The sequence below is a fragment of the Phocoena phocoena genome, chromosome 3 (genome assembly GCF_963924675.1).
Source record: "Phocoena phocoena chromosome 3, mPhoPho1.1, whole genome shotgun sequence".
NCBI classification, from domain to species: domain Eukaryota; kingdom Metazoa; phylum Chordata; class Mammalia; order Artiodactyla; family Phocoenidae; genus Phocoena; species Phocoena phocoena.
In genome coordinates this window covers 29880548-29898856 of record NC_089221.1, presented here as the reverse complement: position 1 = coordinate 29898856, position 18309 = coordinate 29880548, and the positions used below count along the sequence as shown (strand labels likewise).

Genomic DNA, 18309 nt, shown 5'->3' with positions numbered 1-18309 from the left:
CAGTGAACCCAAGAGTGAATGCTGGCGTTGGTGGCTAGCTGAAAAGTAAGTCACAGATTTGGAATCAATTTGGGCTTGGCAGAACCTTGGAAATCACTCTAGTTCAACTCCCTCACTTTATAGATGAGGAATCTGAGGCCCAGAAAGATGAAGCAACCTGCCCAAAGTCCAAAAGCTAGTTATTGATAGTGCTAGGATTACAAAGAAGCAAAGAGAGTGCCAAAGCAAAAGGATCTAAAGAGCAGGAGGGATAAACATTAGGATATGCACTGCCATTTGATTCTCCTCTTGTAACAGGAGTATTTTCTTCCATTTCCATTACTTTTACTCTAGCTTCGATCCAAGAGTAACTATTCCAACAGCACGCAAGTCTCCCTTCCTCCTCCTGCCTCCCAATTTGTTCCACATTCGAAAACCAGATCAAGTCATCAAACATTGCTCTTAGGACTCATTTCATTCCAGTTAAAAGCCTTCAAAAGGCTAACTACTGCCTACAGGATAAGGTCCAAATTATTAACATTCTCAACCCTTCACTCTTTTCCTATCTACTTTTTCAACCATAGCTTCCCATCTAGAAATTTTCCACTTGGCCAGACTCGTCTATCCATCATCCTCTAACTTTCTCAAAGGCTAACACCTCCCCTCCACCCCAATAGTTTTTTGGAGGTTAGCAGATGTACCACCTGCGCAATCCCACAGGGTACCATGCTTAAATGAGCCCGGTGCTCGGCTTACTGCTGTCTATCCCTCTTGCAATTCTTAGCAATTTCTGAACAAAGGACTGCGTTTTCATTTTGCACTAGGCCCCGCAAATTGCGCAGCTGGTCCTGAGTCCGTCTCCTCAAACCCTGGCCCAGAGCTGGACATAGCAGCCATCCAATACGAGGTGGCTGAATGAACGAACAAAGGGTCTAGTCTTATGTGCAATAACGAAAAAAGGGACTGACCCCGAGCAAGAAGCTGCGGCCTCACGCACGTTCCCGCCAAGCCCTTAAAACCGCACTCGCAGGGCCGGCGCAGCCTCAGACCAGTTCCAGCTGGGTTTAGCTCCAACACCAAATAGAATTCCAGCCCTTCCCCCGGCCGCAGCCAATCCCTGAAGCTCCTCAGCCTCCGAAACCGCTGCGGGTTCTGATTGGCTGGAAGAGGTGGCCTGGGGGAGGGTGGAGACCGCGGGGGGAAAGGGGTGGAGCTGGAGGTCGGTCCCCGGGCGGGGGAAGCGGCTACTGCGCAGGCGTCGATGGAAAAGGCTCTCCAAACAAACAGAACCCACCACCTGGAGGCCTCCAGCTTTTCCCCGCCCACCTTTCCCTCTCGAGGGCTCTCCCGGCTCCCAATCGCCCGGCTTTCCCCGCCCCCGTCAACGTCTGGGCACGTCCCCTTTGCGGCGCCGGCCACGCACGGCTGTGCACTTAACCTCTGCCCGCCCGGCTGGAACGTAGAGGCCGGGGTGGCGCGAGCGGCGCGCACTGCTGGCGGCTGGAAGCAGAGGCGGGAGCCCGGGCCTGCAGCTGCTGCCGGGCCGACGATGACTTGTTACCGAGGCTTCCTGCTGGGCAGCTGTCGTCGCGTGGCGGGCGGCCGGGCAGCGGCGCTGAGGGGGCCAGGGGCGGGAGGCCCCGCCGCGCGGCCGCGGCTCGGCGGTGACGGCGGCGGCCGGCGGCACCTGGGGCAGGGGCAGTCGCGCGAGCTGGCGGGCTGTGGCAGCCGCCCCGACGGCGGCTTCCGCCCGTCCCGGGTGGTGGTGGTGGCCAAAACCACCCGGTACGAGTTCGAGCAGCAGCGGTACCGTTACGCGGAGCTCTCTGAGGAGGACCTGAAGCAGTTGGTGGGTCCCGGCGGCCCCGGCCCTTGTGCCTCGGCCCGGCGCTGGTTCGCTCACTGGCTCGGCCGTGACTTTGGGGGTGCGGTTCTGGGAATCGCTCCGCAGGCCGCCCCGGGGGAAAGGGAGCCCCTGGGCGCCGCTATGGGCAGCGGAAAAGAAGCTATGGTACCGCAGACACACCCCCTTTTAGTGGGCAGGACTGCCAGGCCTGGGCGCTCCGGGGAGCCGGTCTGGTTGAGCTTTTACCGCGCTGGAACGTGATTCTCAGACAAGGTTCCAGGAGTTTGTATCAAAAGCTCACGTGTCTCCAGTGCTGGGCAGAGCAGCGGGGAAAATTTGAATGTATGTTGTTAAGTAGCAAGGTCCAGACAAAAGGCAGGTAAACAGGGTAATTATGAAATGCAGCGTCTAGGTCTATATAATATAGTAGTGCCTCCACAACAGACTATATTTGGTATAGATATTTACTAATATCTTTGCAAAGTATATAAATACACGTAAGGGGGGAAAAAACCCCTGAATATTATCTGCCTTCACTCTTATTCTTGGAACTTCTGATCCCATGTCCCCACCCACTTTAAGGAAACGAGAGTGATGATGCTACCATGAGCAGTATGTCCAGAAAAATCTCCATTGGAAATCTCTAATTGTTGACACTGCACCAAAAGGCTTTGGAATAAATTGCCTGTAACCATAATCCTGTAGAAGTCTGTGCAAGAGTAGACAGCCTGTTCTGAACTTCTGGTTCGTAATCATCAGCAATCTTTTGGTAATATTTTGTGGAGGTATCAGAATGAAATTGTAAATCATCCTTGTTTAAGTACTGACTGTTTTCAGCATTTAACTTCTTGACTGTTTAATGAGTTAATTGAGGAGGGCCCCTGTATTCATCGGGTGGCCATGCTAGGTGCAGATTTCTCTCCTTTTCCCTAGTGTTTGAAGGTAGCCATTTATAGAAAACATTTGCATCATTTAAAGAGTAAATCAGCAAACAGTTGGAGCAGGAGGTCGGAGTAGTTGAGTTTGTGTTAGGGAGTGAAGTTGAGGGTGAGGTAGGGAATAAAATTGAAGCAAGCGTTTCTGATTTGGGAAAGAGGTGTGCCATATGGGTTGTACTCCTAATTTTGCAGACCTACTTTTTAGAAGTTGTCGGATGCCATATACCCATAAATATGTTCTTCATACAATTTTATGGAAGCCTCTCACGACAAGTAAAAATAGTATACTTGATTGGCATGTTCAGAGTGTGGAATTCGGGGTCAGGAGCTTGGAGCCAGGCCCAGGTTCTCTGTGGTTAACTTCCTTTTAACTTCCGTGGGCCTCCTTGGTGACAGCGATACTTTTTGTGTTGTGCTGTCGTTTTCAAAATGCTTTCACCTAGTTCAGTGTGTGAAATACTAGGATTGGACTAGGTAGCCTCCAAGGCCCTTTCTGGTATTTTAAAACTGAAGAACTTTTACAAGGCCTCAAGAATATGAGTGGCATCTGAATTAGATTAATTGGACCTCTGAACTAGATTGACACTAATCAAAACTTTTTAAGTGTAAGGCAAATCAAGTCTTTAAAAATCGAACTACCTAGTGCACCCACTCTGAGTATCTGAAGAGAAATCTGTAATAGGTAAATATTTGCCTATTGCTAAGTATGCTGTTTGGAATAAGAAAACTTTTGAAGTAAAACTTCTGGACTGTAGAACACAGTTTTGAAATAGTTGTTGTTGCTATCATTTCAATTAAATTTTACTGGGTTTGTTTCTTACTGATTTGAGTTTTATCATTTATGTTAAGGCCAGTATTCAGAATGCCATAGTATTAGGTGGAGCCTGGACCAGAGATCAGGAACAGACCAAATAATACTAGACTGTGTGAAGTTGTTCTAAAATGGGATTCTGTAATAGGAATGACACGATGATTAATACTGTTTGCTGTTTTCCTAGGGTAAAAGATACTAAGGTATATGAATCATGTGAATTGGATATAAAAGAAAGTGGCCAAGTGCTTACTTGAGTCTTCTGGCACCGTGGCTGGCTATGTCTGTGGTGTCCTGGTAACCTGAAGTTTTGTACCAGAGGGTTCTCTTTTGCTGTGGTGGTGGTGATTGTTTTGTGGCAAAATAGATCTCTGTTAGGTCACTTGTTAAAATGCAAATGGAAGAAGAGGGATGGAGTGCTAGTATAATTTCATACCCTGAAGCCTTGTGGTTCTCTAACTTTGTAGAAACTTAAACAATTAGAGGAAATACTTCTTAGCTGATAAAGCATGTACAGACTGGATGAAAGTTTGACTTTCATTTGCTCTTTCATATTGGTTTTACATTGGTTTATTTTAATTCTTGCATTTCCCTTCCGCCTAACCTGTCAGTGACTTTTCTTGTGAATAGAGGATTTCTACTCAGTGATTTTACATCTACTGGCTCAAGACTAGGCAAGGGCTAATTGAACTATTATTACAATTTACTTGCATCATAAGTGATGTAGCTGTTGGTGGATGTGGAGCTTATATTAACAGAGTTGATGACACTCACAAACTAGACCTTTAGGTGAATCAAAGCTGATTGGAAAGGGTTTTGACGTCATTAAACATGCCTTATTGGCCAAAGAGAATGTTTCATTTCAAAATATTTTAATATATACCAAATAAAAAATGAGCAGTCCACCCTTCTCTGCCCCGACTCCAAGTCTTACAACCCCAGAAGCAACCCCCTTTAATGGTTTCCATTTTTAGTTTTTTTAAAAAAATTAATTTCCTGGGCTTCCCTGATGGCGCAGTGGTTAAGAGTCCGCCTGCCGATGCAGGGGACATGGGTTTGTGCCCCGGTGTGGGAAGATCCCACATGCCGCAGAGCCTGCACGTCGGGAGGCTGTGCTCCGCAATGGGAGAGGCCACAGCAGTGAGAGGCCCGCGTACCGCAAAATAAATAAATAAATAAATAAATAAATAAATAAATAAATAAATAAAAATTCCTAATGGGATGGAATAATTTCATTTAGTGGTCCCTCTATTATTGGTTTACATTCCTCCTAGTTATTGCCTTCTTAGCAGATTTGGGAGTTGCTGTGCCCTGGATTTTGTTTCCATTACTCAGTTTCCTTAAAACACTGGTGTAGCTTAGGTTGTAGTTCTTGGGTAGATAATATTTTTGCCACATGTGCAATGAGTGTAGTGTATGCAATATGAGTATTTATCAAATTAAAGACCATGATCTGGAGTACTGCCAGAGAGCCTTCTAACGGAGCCTCACTCCTTTCAAATCTTCCAGACACAGGAACCAAAACAGTCTATCCAAAGTGAACATCTGGCCACTTTACTCCTCTGCTTAAAACGCCTCAGAAGCTCCCTATAACCTATAGAGTCACCCAGGGAATTTGTTAGAATGCAGGTACCTCAACCTTATTCTCATCCCCCTCAATATAAAGATTCAGTTTGTGGAGAACTCCCAGACTCTGCCTCTTTGAACCATACCCTTAAGCTTGCTGATGCTTTGTCCAGGGCTTTGCATTTTTAACAAGCTCTCCACGTTTGCAAGTGGTCCCCAGATCAGACTTCGAGAAGCATTATTGTAGGTGAACCTTTATTATCCTTAGTGTGCTAGAACAAGGCCTTTCATGAATTGACTCCTGTCCACCTCTTGAGCTTCATTTCTAATCAGTTCTTGTCTAGAACTTCATTTTCCATTGATTTCAAACTGCTTTAATTTCCATGAGATGTTGTGTTTATTTAATTAACTTATTTATGGATCAGTAGCACGTTAAAATGGTTCAAAATGTAAACGATACAGGAGAGTATGCAATGAAAAGTCTTTTTCTTATTCCTGTCACCGGGCACTCAGTTTTTGTCCCTGGAAGTAACCAATGCTAATCAATTTCTTGTTTTTCTTTCCAGAAATAATATATACATGCAAATCAACAGAGGGAAATATTCTTTTTCTTTATCCCATCCCTTTTTACTCAATGATAACATATTATTTAAGCTATCCTTCATCTTGTTCTTTTTTTAATAGTATGTATATAGTACTTATTGGGTGCAGATGCTTTAGTTTATTAAAATACACTGTGTAATGAATAATATTTGTGTTAATGAATCAAACACTAAAATATTAAAACTGGACTTGATGAGTCAGGAAGTATATAGATTTGAAATTTTAATAGGTATTGCCAAATTGCTTCCCTTAGAGGCTGTGCCAGTGTATACCTTCACCAGCAGTATATGAAGGTGCTTGTTTTTTCATAAACAGTTTAGCATACTTTGGGGTCTTTGCCAACCTGGTAGGTGAAAAATGGTATTTCAGGGTAGTTTGATTTGCATCCATCACTCTTTACCTTTGTAGCCCCTTTTGCTTTGAATGCTCCTCCATCCTTTAGCCAATTCCTGTTCTTGCTGTGAGGTGAAGCTTACACATTACTCTCACGGGAAGCCATCCTTGGTAACCTTGCCGGGCCTCTCTCTGGCCCCACCAAGGTTATGTTAGGTATTCTTCACTGTATTTTCATAATATGTTTTTGAGCTTTCCATTTTAGTATATTATCTGTGGTTATTTTCTTCTCTGGAGTTGAGGGCAAGGACTGTATCTTACACATCATCCTCTCTGCCTTTCCATCCCCACTAGTTAAAGGTGGTGAAATGTTTCTGAATTAAAAAAAAAAAACATTTTTAGTTCTTTCACCCTGAGGCTGCCAGTCCAGGGCCTTATTTCCAGCTGTCAGGCTTCCAAAAGATGTTAGTTGCTAAAAACTTAAGGTAGAGATTACTGATGTGAGTGCCCTGAAAGAGATTAAATATGTATGATAAACATGAGCCTGAACAAAAGATGCTTTTTATTTGACTATGAATTTTTTTGGGGGGTGGTGCATAAAATGTTTTTAATTCTGTGGAACACAACTTGGAAAATAGAGGCTTAAGGTATACTCCCATAAATATTTGCAGTTAAATAGGAGACTCATAAAGATGTAAAAGGACTGAATATCACAGTAGATGGAATTAACCATTAACAGAATCATTGATCAGTATGTTTTAGAGCCCTGATTTTCAGCCTGCACTATGTATCAGGCTTACCTGGGGGAGCCTGTAGCCAGCCATGAAATTGTAAATAACATGATTTATTTTTACGGTGATCACTTTTTCTATATTTTTAATTATATGGCTTAAGCTCTGAGTTAAGATATTATGCACATTAATATCTTCTCAGCTAGTAAAGTATAAGTTGACTTTATTTTGATATTGTTTTGTGTCTTTAAAAAGTTACATCAGTAATATCATATTCTTTAGAATGTGTCTATTTTTTAGAAATTTTCTTATTCACTATTGGTTTTGAAATTTATCTGTGTTGATATATGTTAATTCATTTAAACTGCTGTATAGTATTCCATTGTTTGGATAATTAGGTTGTTTCCAGTTTTTCCACTATTAAAAAAAATGCTGCAATTAAAAATACAAATAATTTTTCCATAAGCATTGAATAACTCCCTGATTCCCAGTGTTCTCATGGGCACTTGGTAGACTTTAACATTTTTGCCAATGTGATGAGGGTGAAATTGTATCTTTTAATTTTAAGATACTTAAATATTAAAGAATAAGGAAGAATTTATAGGTGAAGGAGAGAGAGAACAGTACTAGTAAGACAGTGGGAAAGGTCATCTTTTTGCCAGTAAAAAGAACTCAAACATTGGTGACTTTAATTCACAGTCAGAAAAATCTTACATCATGATGTACTCATATTTGAAATAGAAGGTAACATGAAGCAGTTTACCCTTGTTACATGTAGTATAGTTTATTTATAATGCTGGTTGTGATCAGTGGGTTGGTATGGTACCCATTCTAAGGGCAATTTGAAAAACATTGCTCAAGAGGAAGTAATATTGAGGCTAAACAGGTAAGTGGGCCTTATAAAGTTGTTAAATGCTATGGTTTTATCTCCTAGTGGTTTTCAGTCTTTTAGCATCAGAACACAACTCTTGCTCAGCCCTACTCTCTTCCCCACAGGAGTGGAGGGATGGGTCAGTTTTCTGAGACGTCACCATTCTGGGACTAGTATGAAAGCAGGCTTCGGGTGGGAGTGGTTAGATGACGAGGGGAATAGGAAATACTTTTTAAGGAAGAAACTCATTTAGAAATTCCAGAGGCAAGCTGTTGCATCAGACCAGATAAGAGTTGATGTTGCCCAGAACTCAAGCAGTGGCAGCATGAACATAAAGGACAGATTGGAGAAACAGTTTACAGGTATAATTATTGGACTTCACCACTGGCCGGCTATGGAGATTGAGTGTGAACGGAGAATTAAAGGTGACACCTGGGGTTTACTTTGTTGACTAGGTAAATGGAAGTATTATTAACTGTTATATGGGATTCAGAAAAGCAAATTAGAACGGGGAATATATAATCAGATTTAGATGGTTTTGGGGAGAGGTACTTGATCTACATGTGGGTGAATATAAAGGTAGGCATTTGAAAATTTGAGCCTGTACCTCAAGAAACAAGCTTGCCCTAAAGTTTAATTTCATAGGTACTGGTGTATACTTGGTAGATCAAATCCCTAGAGTGGGGAGAAAATGAAAATGAAGTGAGAACGGATAAGAATGCCAAGGAAGGTAACTTGAGCAATCCCAACATATAAGGGAGTAAGTAAACAGAATTAAGGGGAATGCAGAAGCAGGAATAAAACAATGGGGAAAGTAAAGGTGAGAGTCTGAGATAGAGAATAAATGGAATAGAAATGATCCAAGATAAATACCAAATATAGCTGAAGAAATATTTAGCTGAAGACTCAGAAATATTTAGCTGAAGACTCATATATTCAGAAATATATAGCTGAAGAAATATCAGGGTTCCCTGCACCTGGCCTGATCATACTAGGTAAGTAGTTTACTTTAGCTGTCAATTAGGTACCACTAATCCTTTTAAGGCAATTTTGAATGGTGCTTCGTGTACCATTTAGTTAAGTGTATTCTTCTAAGAGTGCTTAAATTATGCCTAGTGAGTTTACATACCAAACTGTCATTGTCTCACGAGTTGGTGAGACAGTGTGTTAAATTTAAAAAGACATATTTCCTTCCCTTACTGGAGTACAAAATAGTAACGCTCAGCTGACTAGTCAAACAAGTTTAAAAAATTTGTAATAGATTCAGTTTGGGTCAAGTAAAAATGTCTGTGATACTTTAATAAAAGTGTTTGGGCTGTTTAGAAAATAGCCTATCACCTCTGACTTTAAGGTGTGAATTTCTGTCCCTTCAGAACCCTCTTTTTTTTCCTTTCATGCTGTGTTGTGTTTTAACCTCTGAGCCGCATGGGGAGAAGTGATGTTGGCTTTTGGAGATTTTATAAGAAAATTCTTTTGCTAATACTGAGTGTAATACTGAGTGTAGAGCTTTTAGATTCACACTGCTTTTTCCAAGTATCTTAGTGAATAATCATAAAAGAAAGGTTTTTTTTTTTTAATGCCGATAGGAACTAACAAACTTTTGGGGAAAAAAAGGAAGAAAATATTAAGAACTTTTTTACTAATACCTAAGGTGTAGCACTGCATAATTGAGAATGTATTCTAAATTTCAGTAATTTCTCTAATCTCTTAATTGTAAGACATTTTACAGAGAATTCATGTGTTCTTGTTTTTGTCTGATTGAAGTATGTTTTTAAATCTTTGAAGTGTTGTTATTTTCTGAGGGGGTAGCTAGAAATTCTTACTAGCCTTTGAATATTAAAAAAAAACTTTAAAAAATATGAGCCAGTTGAATAGTGATTTAAGACTTTCTAATTGATGCTTTTTATTAGTGATTTTTAAAAATGCCTCATCTCTTAGCTGCCTAGTTAGCCAGTACATGTTAATGCAGCTTACTAGCCCAACCAGCTAGATTGTTTATGAAAATAATTAAAGAACTTGTATTCTCTAAATAAATGTATCAAGCATGAGTTGTTAAGTAATTAGTTCACAAGAAGAAATGTGAGTGGGAATAAGAATTTATGAAGTGACATTTCTGCTCCAATATTAAGTATTCTAATGCTAAATGAACTTTGTCTTTAGATTTGGAACTTCAGTGTTGCTAGCAAAACATATTAAAATCATGGAAAACTTAGTTTTCTATTAGTTCTCTATAATTTTTCCCCTGCAAATTCAGACCTCCTTCACCATGTCAAATTGAAGTTTCATAAAACTCAGCTGCTGAGTAATCTTAATTTTCTGGAGTTTTCTGAGAGCCAGGAAGTAAGCACCAAAGCTCCTGAATTAATAGTACCGATATGCAGGATTTATGTCCTTTATTCCTGGGTACATGTTCTATATTGTGGAAGCCAAAAATGGGAACATAAGATAAAAATCTGGACAGTGAATTGAACTCTGAAGGCCAGTTACCCTTAAGTTTATTTATAGCAGGTTAGAAGCAGTAAATTTGATGAAAATATTTTAATAGACTTTTCTACCTTTGAATGGGTTCTCACTGAGTTTTCAGTCCTGCATTTAATGCATTTGATTGAGCTCAGCTAATGTTTAACTGAACACAGTAGTAGGCACTCACATATCTGAATGAATAAATTCAATTTTTTAGAGCTTAATTTCTAGCTATTCAGTGTTTACTCTTGAAATGGCTTCATGAGAGGTAATTATTGTAAAAAAATAATATAGTGTAGTAACTTATCTGCTAGAAAATCAGGGGCTTGATATTGAAGCAGGTTAGTTTGAGATGCCTGTTAACTATCCAGAGAAAGATGTCAGAGACGCAGTTGGGTACCTTCACCTGGAGCCCTAAAGATAGGCCAGGATTAGAGATTGCAATTAGGAGTCATCAGCATCAGCATACAAGATCTCTTTTAAAGCCTTGAAACTAGAGATCCCCAGGGAGAGAGCAGAGAAGAAAATCACTGTGATCCATATTTACTGAAAGGTGGTTAGTGCAGTTTTAATCTGTGGTTGGGTAATGGAAGTAATAATCTGAATATTAATGCTGTGTTCATCCATATTTAGAAACGATACTCTTAGAATAGTTTTTCAACCCTTATTTACATTGATTTGTTGATCAAAGTAAATGATCAATTATCTAATTATTACCTTGCTTGCTGCTTTCCTTTAGAGAAAATATTCTTAACATTGGTTTGCTCTGTCTAAATATAATGAGGTTTATATCTAGGCATTAAACTGTTGTACAGGCTGTCTCATTTAGTATATGAGAGTTAACATCTATGGATTAATTTTTTTTTCTGTGTGGAATTCAGTTTGTTTTCCCTTTTTAAAATTTTTATTGACGTATAGTTGATTTACAATGTGTTAATTTCAGGTGTACTGCTAAGTGATTCAGTTATATATATATACACACACATATTTATATACATATATATATAAAACATTTTTAGATTCTTTTCCATTATAGGTTATTACAAGATATTTTGAGTATAGTTCCCTGTGCTGTACAGTAGATCCTTGTTGGTTATCTGTTTTAGATATAGTATTGTGTATATTTTAATTCCAACCTCCTAATTTATCCCTCCCCACCCCTTTCCCCTTTGGTAACTATAAGTTTGTCTTCTGTGTCTGAGAGTTATTTCTATTTCATAAATAAGTTCACTTGTATCATTTTAATTTTAGATTCCACATATAAGTGACATCATATATTTGTCTTCCTCTGTCTGACTTAGTTCACTTAGTATGATAATCTCTAGGTCCATCCATGTTGCTGCAAATGGCATTATTTCATTCTTTTTTATGGCTGAGTAATCTTCCACTGTGTATATGTACCACATCTCCCTTATCCATTCATCTGCTGATGGACACTTAGGTTGCTTCCATGTCTCGGTTGCTGTAGATAGTGCTGCTGTGAACATTGGAGTGCGTTTATCTTTTCAAATTATAGTTTTCTCTGCATATATGTCCAGGAGTGGAATCGCTGGTTCATATGATAACTCTATTTTTAGTTTTTTAAGGAACCTCCATACCGTTCTCTATAATGGCTGCCCCAATTTATGTTCCCACCAACAGTGTAGGAGGATTCCCTTTTCTCCACACTGTCTCCAGCATTTATTATTTGTAGATGGACTAATTTTCAAATAGCCAAATATGTCCTCAGCTTCTCTTCTGAAAAGCATATGTTTCCCTGTAGATTATAGAGTGAGGACAACACTATTTTAAAAGTTTTAACCCGGGCTTCCCTGGTGGCGCAGCGGTGAGAGTCCACCTGCTGAAGCAGGGGACACGGGTTCGTGCCCTGGTCCGGGAAGGTCCCACATGCCGCGGAGCGGCTGGGCCCTTGAGCCATGGCCGCTGAGCCTGCATGTCTGGAGCCTGTGCTCCGCAACGGGAGAGGCCACAACAGTGAGAGGCCCGCGTACCGCAAAAAAAAAAAAAAAAGTCTTAACCCATTATTCATAAACAAGATTGGGAAGGTAGGTATCAAAATATTAATACTAGTTATCCCAAGGTAATAAGATTATATGTAGTTTTAATTTTTCATGACTGTATCTTCCATGTTGTGTTGTTTTTATAACCTTTTTAAAAAGAAAAATACATATTATTAAAATACTATCTAAAATTGGTTTTACTTTATAATTCAGTAAGTAATGATTTAAAACAAAAGAATATAAGATTGTATTTTGGACAGGTATTTGAAAAACAGATTTTGTATCATAAAGAGGCAAGGCGTAAGGGAATTTGGAAAAGGAAAGAAAATAACATGCTTTTTTTTCCTTCCAGTTTTATTGAGATGTAATTAATACACAGCACTGAATTAGTTTAAGGTGTACAGCATAATGATTTGACATACATACATCATGAAATGATTATCACAATAAGTTTAGTGAACATCTGTCATCTCATATAGACATAAAATTAAGGAAATAGAAAAATTTTTTTTCTTGTGATGAGAACTCTTAGGATTTGCTCTCTTTAACAACTTTCATATATAACATAGAGCAGTGCTAATTATAATTACCATGTTGTCCATTACATCTGTAATACTTATTTATCTTAAAACTTTGTACCTTTTGACTGCCTTCATCCAACTCCATGTCCCTCCATCCCCTGCTTCTAGTAACCACAAATCTTACGTCTTTTTCTATGAGTGAGTTTGTTTTTGAAGTTTAATTGATCTACAATGCTATGTTAGTTCCTGTTACAGAACACAGTGATTGGTATTTCTGTACATTTCAAAATGGTCACCGTGTGATCATTTCATACCTGTGACCCATTTATTTTGCAACTGTAAGTTTGTACCTCTTAATCTCCCTCACCTATTCTTTCCTTTCCCCACCCCTCTCCCCTCTGGCAATCACCTGTTTGTTCTCTGTATCTATAACTGTTTCTGTTTTGTTATGTTCTTTTTTTTTTTGATACTGCATATAAGTAAGATATAGTATTTGTCTTTCTCTGTCTGACTTAATTGGCTTAGCATAATAATACCCTCTAGGTTCATCCATGCTGTCGCAAATGGCAAGATTTCATTCTTTTTTTCCCAAGGCTGGGTAGTATTCCATTGTGTATATATAGGCATCATAGATATGGGTCTTGTTTTTGTATCCATTCAGCCACTCTGTGTCTTTTGATTGGAGCATTTAGTCCACATTTAAAACAATTATGGATAGGTGTGTGCTTACTGCCATTTTGTTAATTTGGGGGGGTTGTTTTGTAGTTCTTTTTTATTCTTTTCCTTTGTGATTTGATGACTATCTTTAGTATTATCTTTGGATTCCTTTCTGTTTTGTTCATGTGAATCTATTGTTGATTTTTGGTTTGTGTTTACTGTGAGGTTTATATCTTGCAATCTGTATATACATGTGACTGTTTTAAGTTCCTGATCTCTTAAGTTCAAACTCATTTTTGCTCCTTCCTCTCATGTTTACTGTTGGGCATCATGTTTTACATCATTTTGCATATCTCTTACCTACTTATTGTGGATATAGATGATTTTACTATTTTTGTCTTTTAACCTTTTTACTAGCTTTGTACGTGGTTGATTTACTACTTTTACTGTATATTTGCTTTTACCAATGAGCTTTTTCCTTTTGTAATTTTCATATTTCTAGTTGTGGCCTTTTTTTTCCCCTCTGCTTTGAGAAGTCCCTTTAACATTTGTTGTAAAACTGTCTTAGAGGTGCTGGATTCTTTTAGCTTTTGCTTGTCTGTAAAACTTTTGATCTCTCCATCAAATCTGAATGAAAGCCCTCCTGTGTAGAGTATTTTTGGTTGTGGGTTTTCCCTTTCTTAACTTTAAATATATCATGCCACTCCCTTCTGGCCCACAGAGTATCTGCTGAAAAGTCAGCTGATAGCCTTATGGGAGTTCCCTTGTTCGTAACTTGTTGTTTTTCCTTTGCTGCTTTTAATATTCTCTCTTTATCTTTAATTTTTTCCATTTTAATTACTGTGTGTCTTGGTGTGGTCCTCTTTGGGTTAATCCTGTTTGGGACTCTCTGTGCTTCCTGGACCTGGATGTCTATCCTTTCCCATGTTAGGGAAGTTTTTAGCTGTTATGTCTACAAATACGTTCTCTGCCCCTTTCTCTCTCTTTTCTTTCTGGGACCCCTATAATGTGAATGTTAGTATGCTTGATGTTGTCCCAGCGGTCTCTTAAACTATCCTCATTTCTTTTTATTTATTTTTTCTCTTTTTCTGTTCAGCTTCAGTGATTTCCACTACTATATCTTTCATCTTTCTGATCCATTCCTTTATGTCATCTAATTTAATGTCGATTCCTTCTAGTGTATTTTTCATTTCAGTTATTGTGTTCTTCTCTGTTCGGTTCATCTATATATTTTCTAACTCTTTGTTAAAAACTTCTGACTTCTCACCCTTTTCATTTCATCTTCTCCAGAGTTCTTTGAACAACTTTACGATCATTACCTTGATCTCTTTATCAGGTTTAGATTGCCTATCTCCACTTCACTTAGTTCTTCTGGGGTTTTATCTTGTTCATTAATTCGGTACATATTCCTCTGTTGCTTCGTTGTTCCTAATTTGCTGTTTTTATTTCTATGTATTTGGTAGGTTGGTTATGTTTTTCCAACCTGGGAGAAGCAGCCTTTTATAGGAGATGTCCTTTGCATGCCAGCAGCACACTCTGCTCTGGTCACCAGACCTGTGTGCTCTAGGGGTGCCCCCTGTGTGGGCTGTATGGGCCCTCCTGTGATGGGCTGACTACTGTGGGTGGTCTGGAAGGCGTGGCTGGTCCCGGGTCTGGTTGGTTGTCAGGCCCTGCCTTGTGTGGTGGCTGCCAGCCGCTGTTGGGTGGGGCTGGGTCACGAGGCTGCTGGCTGTGGGGCCCTGGGGCTCCTTGCGTTGGTGGGCAGAGCTGGGTTCTGGAGTAGGTGGTTGTGGGGCCAAGGGCCCCGGGTCTAGTCTTGGCCTGCCGATGGATAGGGCTGGTTCTTGACATGACTGTCTATGGGGTCGGGGGTGTCTCAAAGCTGGTGGGAGGGGCCGGATCCTGTGGCAGTTGGTTGAGAGGCCCAAGGTGCCCCAGAGCTGGTGTTGGCCCACTGGTGGGTGGGGCTGGGGTCAAGAGGATCCCCAGGCTGGTGCCTTCCCACTGGTGGGTGAGGCCAGGTCCTGGGGTTAGTGCCATCACACTGGTGGATGCAGGCGGTCCTGGAGTCTCTGGCTGCAGGGCCCTGGAGGTCTTGGAGTCGGTATTTCAGCCCACCGGTGGCCAGGGCCAGGGCCCAGGGGGTCCTGGGGCTGGTGCCTACCCACTGGTGGGTGAGACTGGCCCCCAGACTGTTGCAGGCCCACTGGTGGGCAGAGCCAGGTCCTGGGGTCTCTGATTGCAGGGCCCTGGGGGTCCCAGGGCTAGTGTGAGTGTACTGGTTTGTGAGCTGGGTCTTGGGCCCTCTGGTGGACAGGGCTGGGTCCTGGGATATCTGTGGCCTCGGGGTCTTAAGGCAGCAGACCTGTGGATTCACATCCTGGCAGTAAAAAGCTAGAAGGAGGATTCCAGAATGGTGCTTGGCATCGCCAGCATTCTCGTGGTAGAACGAGCTTCCCAAAATGACTGTTACCAGTGTCTGTGTCCCCAGGGTGAGCTCTAGTTGCCTCTTGTCTCTTCAGGAGCCTCTCCAGGATCAGCAGATGGGTCTGGCCCAGGCTTTTTTCAAATTACTGCTTCTGCCCTGGGTCCTGGAGCATGTGAGATTTTGTGTGTGCCCTTTAGGAGTGGAGTCTCTATTCCCCAAAGCCCCGGTTCTCCTGAAAGTAAGCCCTGCTGGCCTTCAAAGCCAAATGTTCTGGGGACTTGTCTTCCCAATGCAGAGCCACTGGGCTGGGGAGCCAGTGTGGGGCTCCGACCCCTTGCTCCTTGGGAGGAACCTCTGCAATTGTAAATTATTTCCCCCCATTTGTGGGTTGCCCACCCAGGGGTATGGGTATTGACTATACTGCATCTCCGAACCTCTTACCTGTCTTGCTGTGGTTCTCTTTTATATCTTCAGTTGTAGGTGATCTTTTCTGCTAGTCTTCTGGTTTTTTTCTTGAATAGTTTCTCTGTAAGTAAGTAGTTTTGTAAGTAATTTTGTTGTATGCCGAAAATAACATGCTTTTTAATTCTAGCATTCACTCTAGTGGACATATTTCCTACTTGATGATTAAATGGATGTTTCTAAACTTCTCTCTCAACATTTTACTTTACAGATTATTCAGAAGACATATACCTTAAAAGAATATTAATGATAAGATAGTGACATTATAAAATATTCTAAATGACTAGGAAAAATAATCCTTGAAGGCTATATGTCTTTATATCTAAAAGTTATCCATTCTCAAGCAGCTAACAAGCCCTTTGTTTGGATTGTGTAAATTCCAAAGAGTTCATAAATCTGAATACAAGAGAGCTGAAAATCCAAGTAGAACAAAGGTCATCTAACTGCCTTCTAGAATATTAGTTCATCTTTGGTCTTCAGTAGCCATATGCAGTATGTTAAAAATCCATTTAGGGAAAAAAAGCACTCAAGCTGTAAAACATGAGATTTTTGAGATCCCGTTGACCACATGATTCAGGAAACTTACTGCTGTGTTTGGTATTAAAACCAAGTTATGATTTTCTGGAACCAGACTTTCTAATTAAGTTTATACTTGTAGGTTTCACATATAGTCATTAAAATGTGTCTTCCCCAAAAAAAAAAAAACCCATTCTGCTTTATATAGGGCTTTTTAAAGAAATATAATATGTAATATATATTATGTAATAAGGCAAAACTTGTTTTATTTTGATATAGCTTGCATTGAAAGGCTCTAGCTACAGTGGACTGCTTGAACGACATCATATTCACACCCAAAATGTAGAGCATATTCTTGATAGTTTACGGTAAGTCTGTGGGATCAGGTCTTGAGCGGGACTTTCAATTTTTATTTTTACTAGCAGCTAATACTTAGATTTTTAGTAAAGATGGCCATTATAGAATCATTTTAAGAAAATTATATCATGGCTAATGGACCTGATGTTATAGTGTTTTTAAGGAAATTTTTATTGTACTCTGAAAACTTCACAGATTTTCAGTTATTATTTGGTCTGCCCAAGAAGTGCCTTTTCTACAAAGAGTTAATTTTGTACACAGCAGGCTTCAACTGTAGTGCAGTGTTTTATTTCTTAAACAGAATAGTGGATTATGTAGGTGTTCATTATAATAGTCTTTGAATGTCTAAAAATTACAAGTACAGAAACTTCAGTTAATTAGGGGCTAAATGAGTCAGCAAATAAGTTTCTGTGTATACAAGAGAATCAGTGTGAGAACACACAAATTAGAAAGTATTTTAGTCACTTTCAGTGTCTGGCACTCAATATTCATTGAATTTAAAATAACAGCTATTCACTTTTGTAATTTAAAAAATTGTCTCTCGAGGTGTAGTCTTCTGGGCCATTTTGTATTCATGAATTTTAGCATCAGAAAGAGTAGAGAAAAGGAAATTAATCAATATTGCTATTCGTCAAGGGCTTTAAGAGATGTTTTTAAAGCACATGGTGATTTGGGATAGTCAGTTTATACATATGCTTCCTATAGTTAATAGTTAATTGGTTGTTGTGGTTAAGTGAAGATGAAGCTGACCTTACAAAGCTAAACATAAATTTGTTTATAAAACAAACTTGTTTATTTATTTTAAATCTCTATTGTAATAATCTGCCTCTCAAAAAACATACTCCTTTATGTTACTGGAAATTTTATACACGCTTTACTTTTTTTATCTTAGGAATGAGGGGATTGAGGTTCGTCTCGTAAAGAGGAGAGAATATGATGAAGAAACTGTTCGATGGGCAGATGCTGTCATAGCTGCAGGAGGTAATAGTTTTGCAGAGGTAAAGGTGATGGAATATGGAAATGCTCTTTAATAATCATATTGCCAAATACCCTGTGGTCTAGCTGTGATGAAGCTTTCAGAGTCCTACCATAAGACAAATTTTTGGATTTTTAGGATCAGGTTTTAAAAGACGTGCTTCATACAACATTTTACTTTTCTAGTGAATGATGTTACTGTAAGGTTCTGTGCATGTATTTCTGTGTGTGTATTTAACTTTAAGTATGATT

The 18309-nt window shown here is 39.9% G+C and overlaps 1 protein-coding gene across 2 annotated transcripts in view; it reads left to right on the top strand.

Moving 5' to 3' along the window:
- The first annotated feature begins 1414 nt into the window (after window positions 1-1414).
- Window positions 1415-18309, top strand: part of NADK2 (NAD kinase 2, mitochondrial) — a 46089-nt gene continuing 29194 nt past the window's right edge. For both annotated transcript variants that reach the window (XM_065874618.1, XM_065874617.1), the window contains exons 1-3: window positions 1415-1828; window positions 17005-17093; window positions 17975-18063. In XM_065874618.1, coding sequence (XP_065730690.1) covers window positions 1529-1828; window positions 17005-17093; window positions 17975-18063 — 478 coding nt within the window. In that variant the 5' untranslated portion in view covers window positions 1415-1528. The remainder of the gene's footprint in view (window positions 1829-17004; window positions 17094-17974; window positions 18064-18309) is intronic.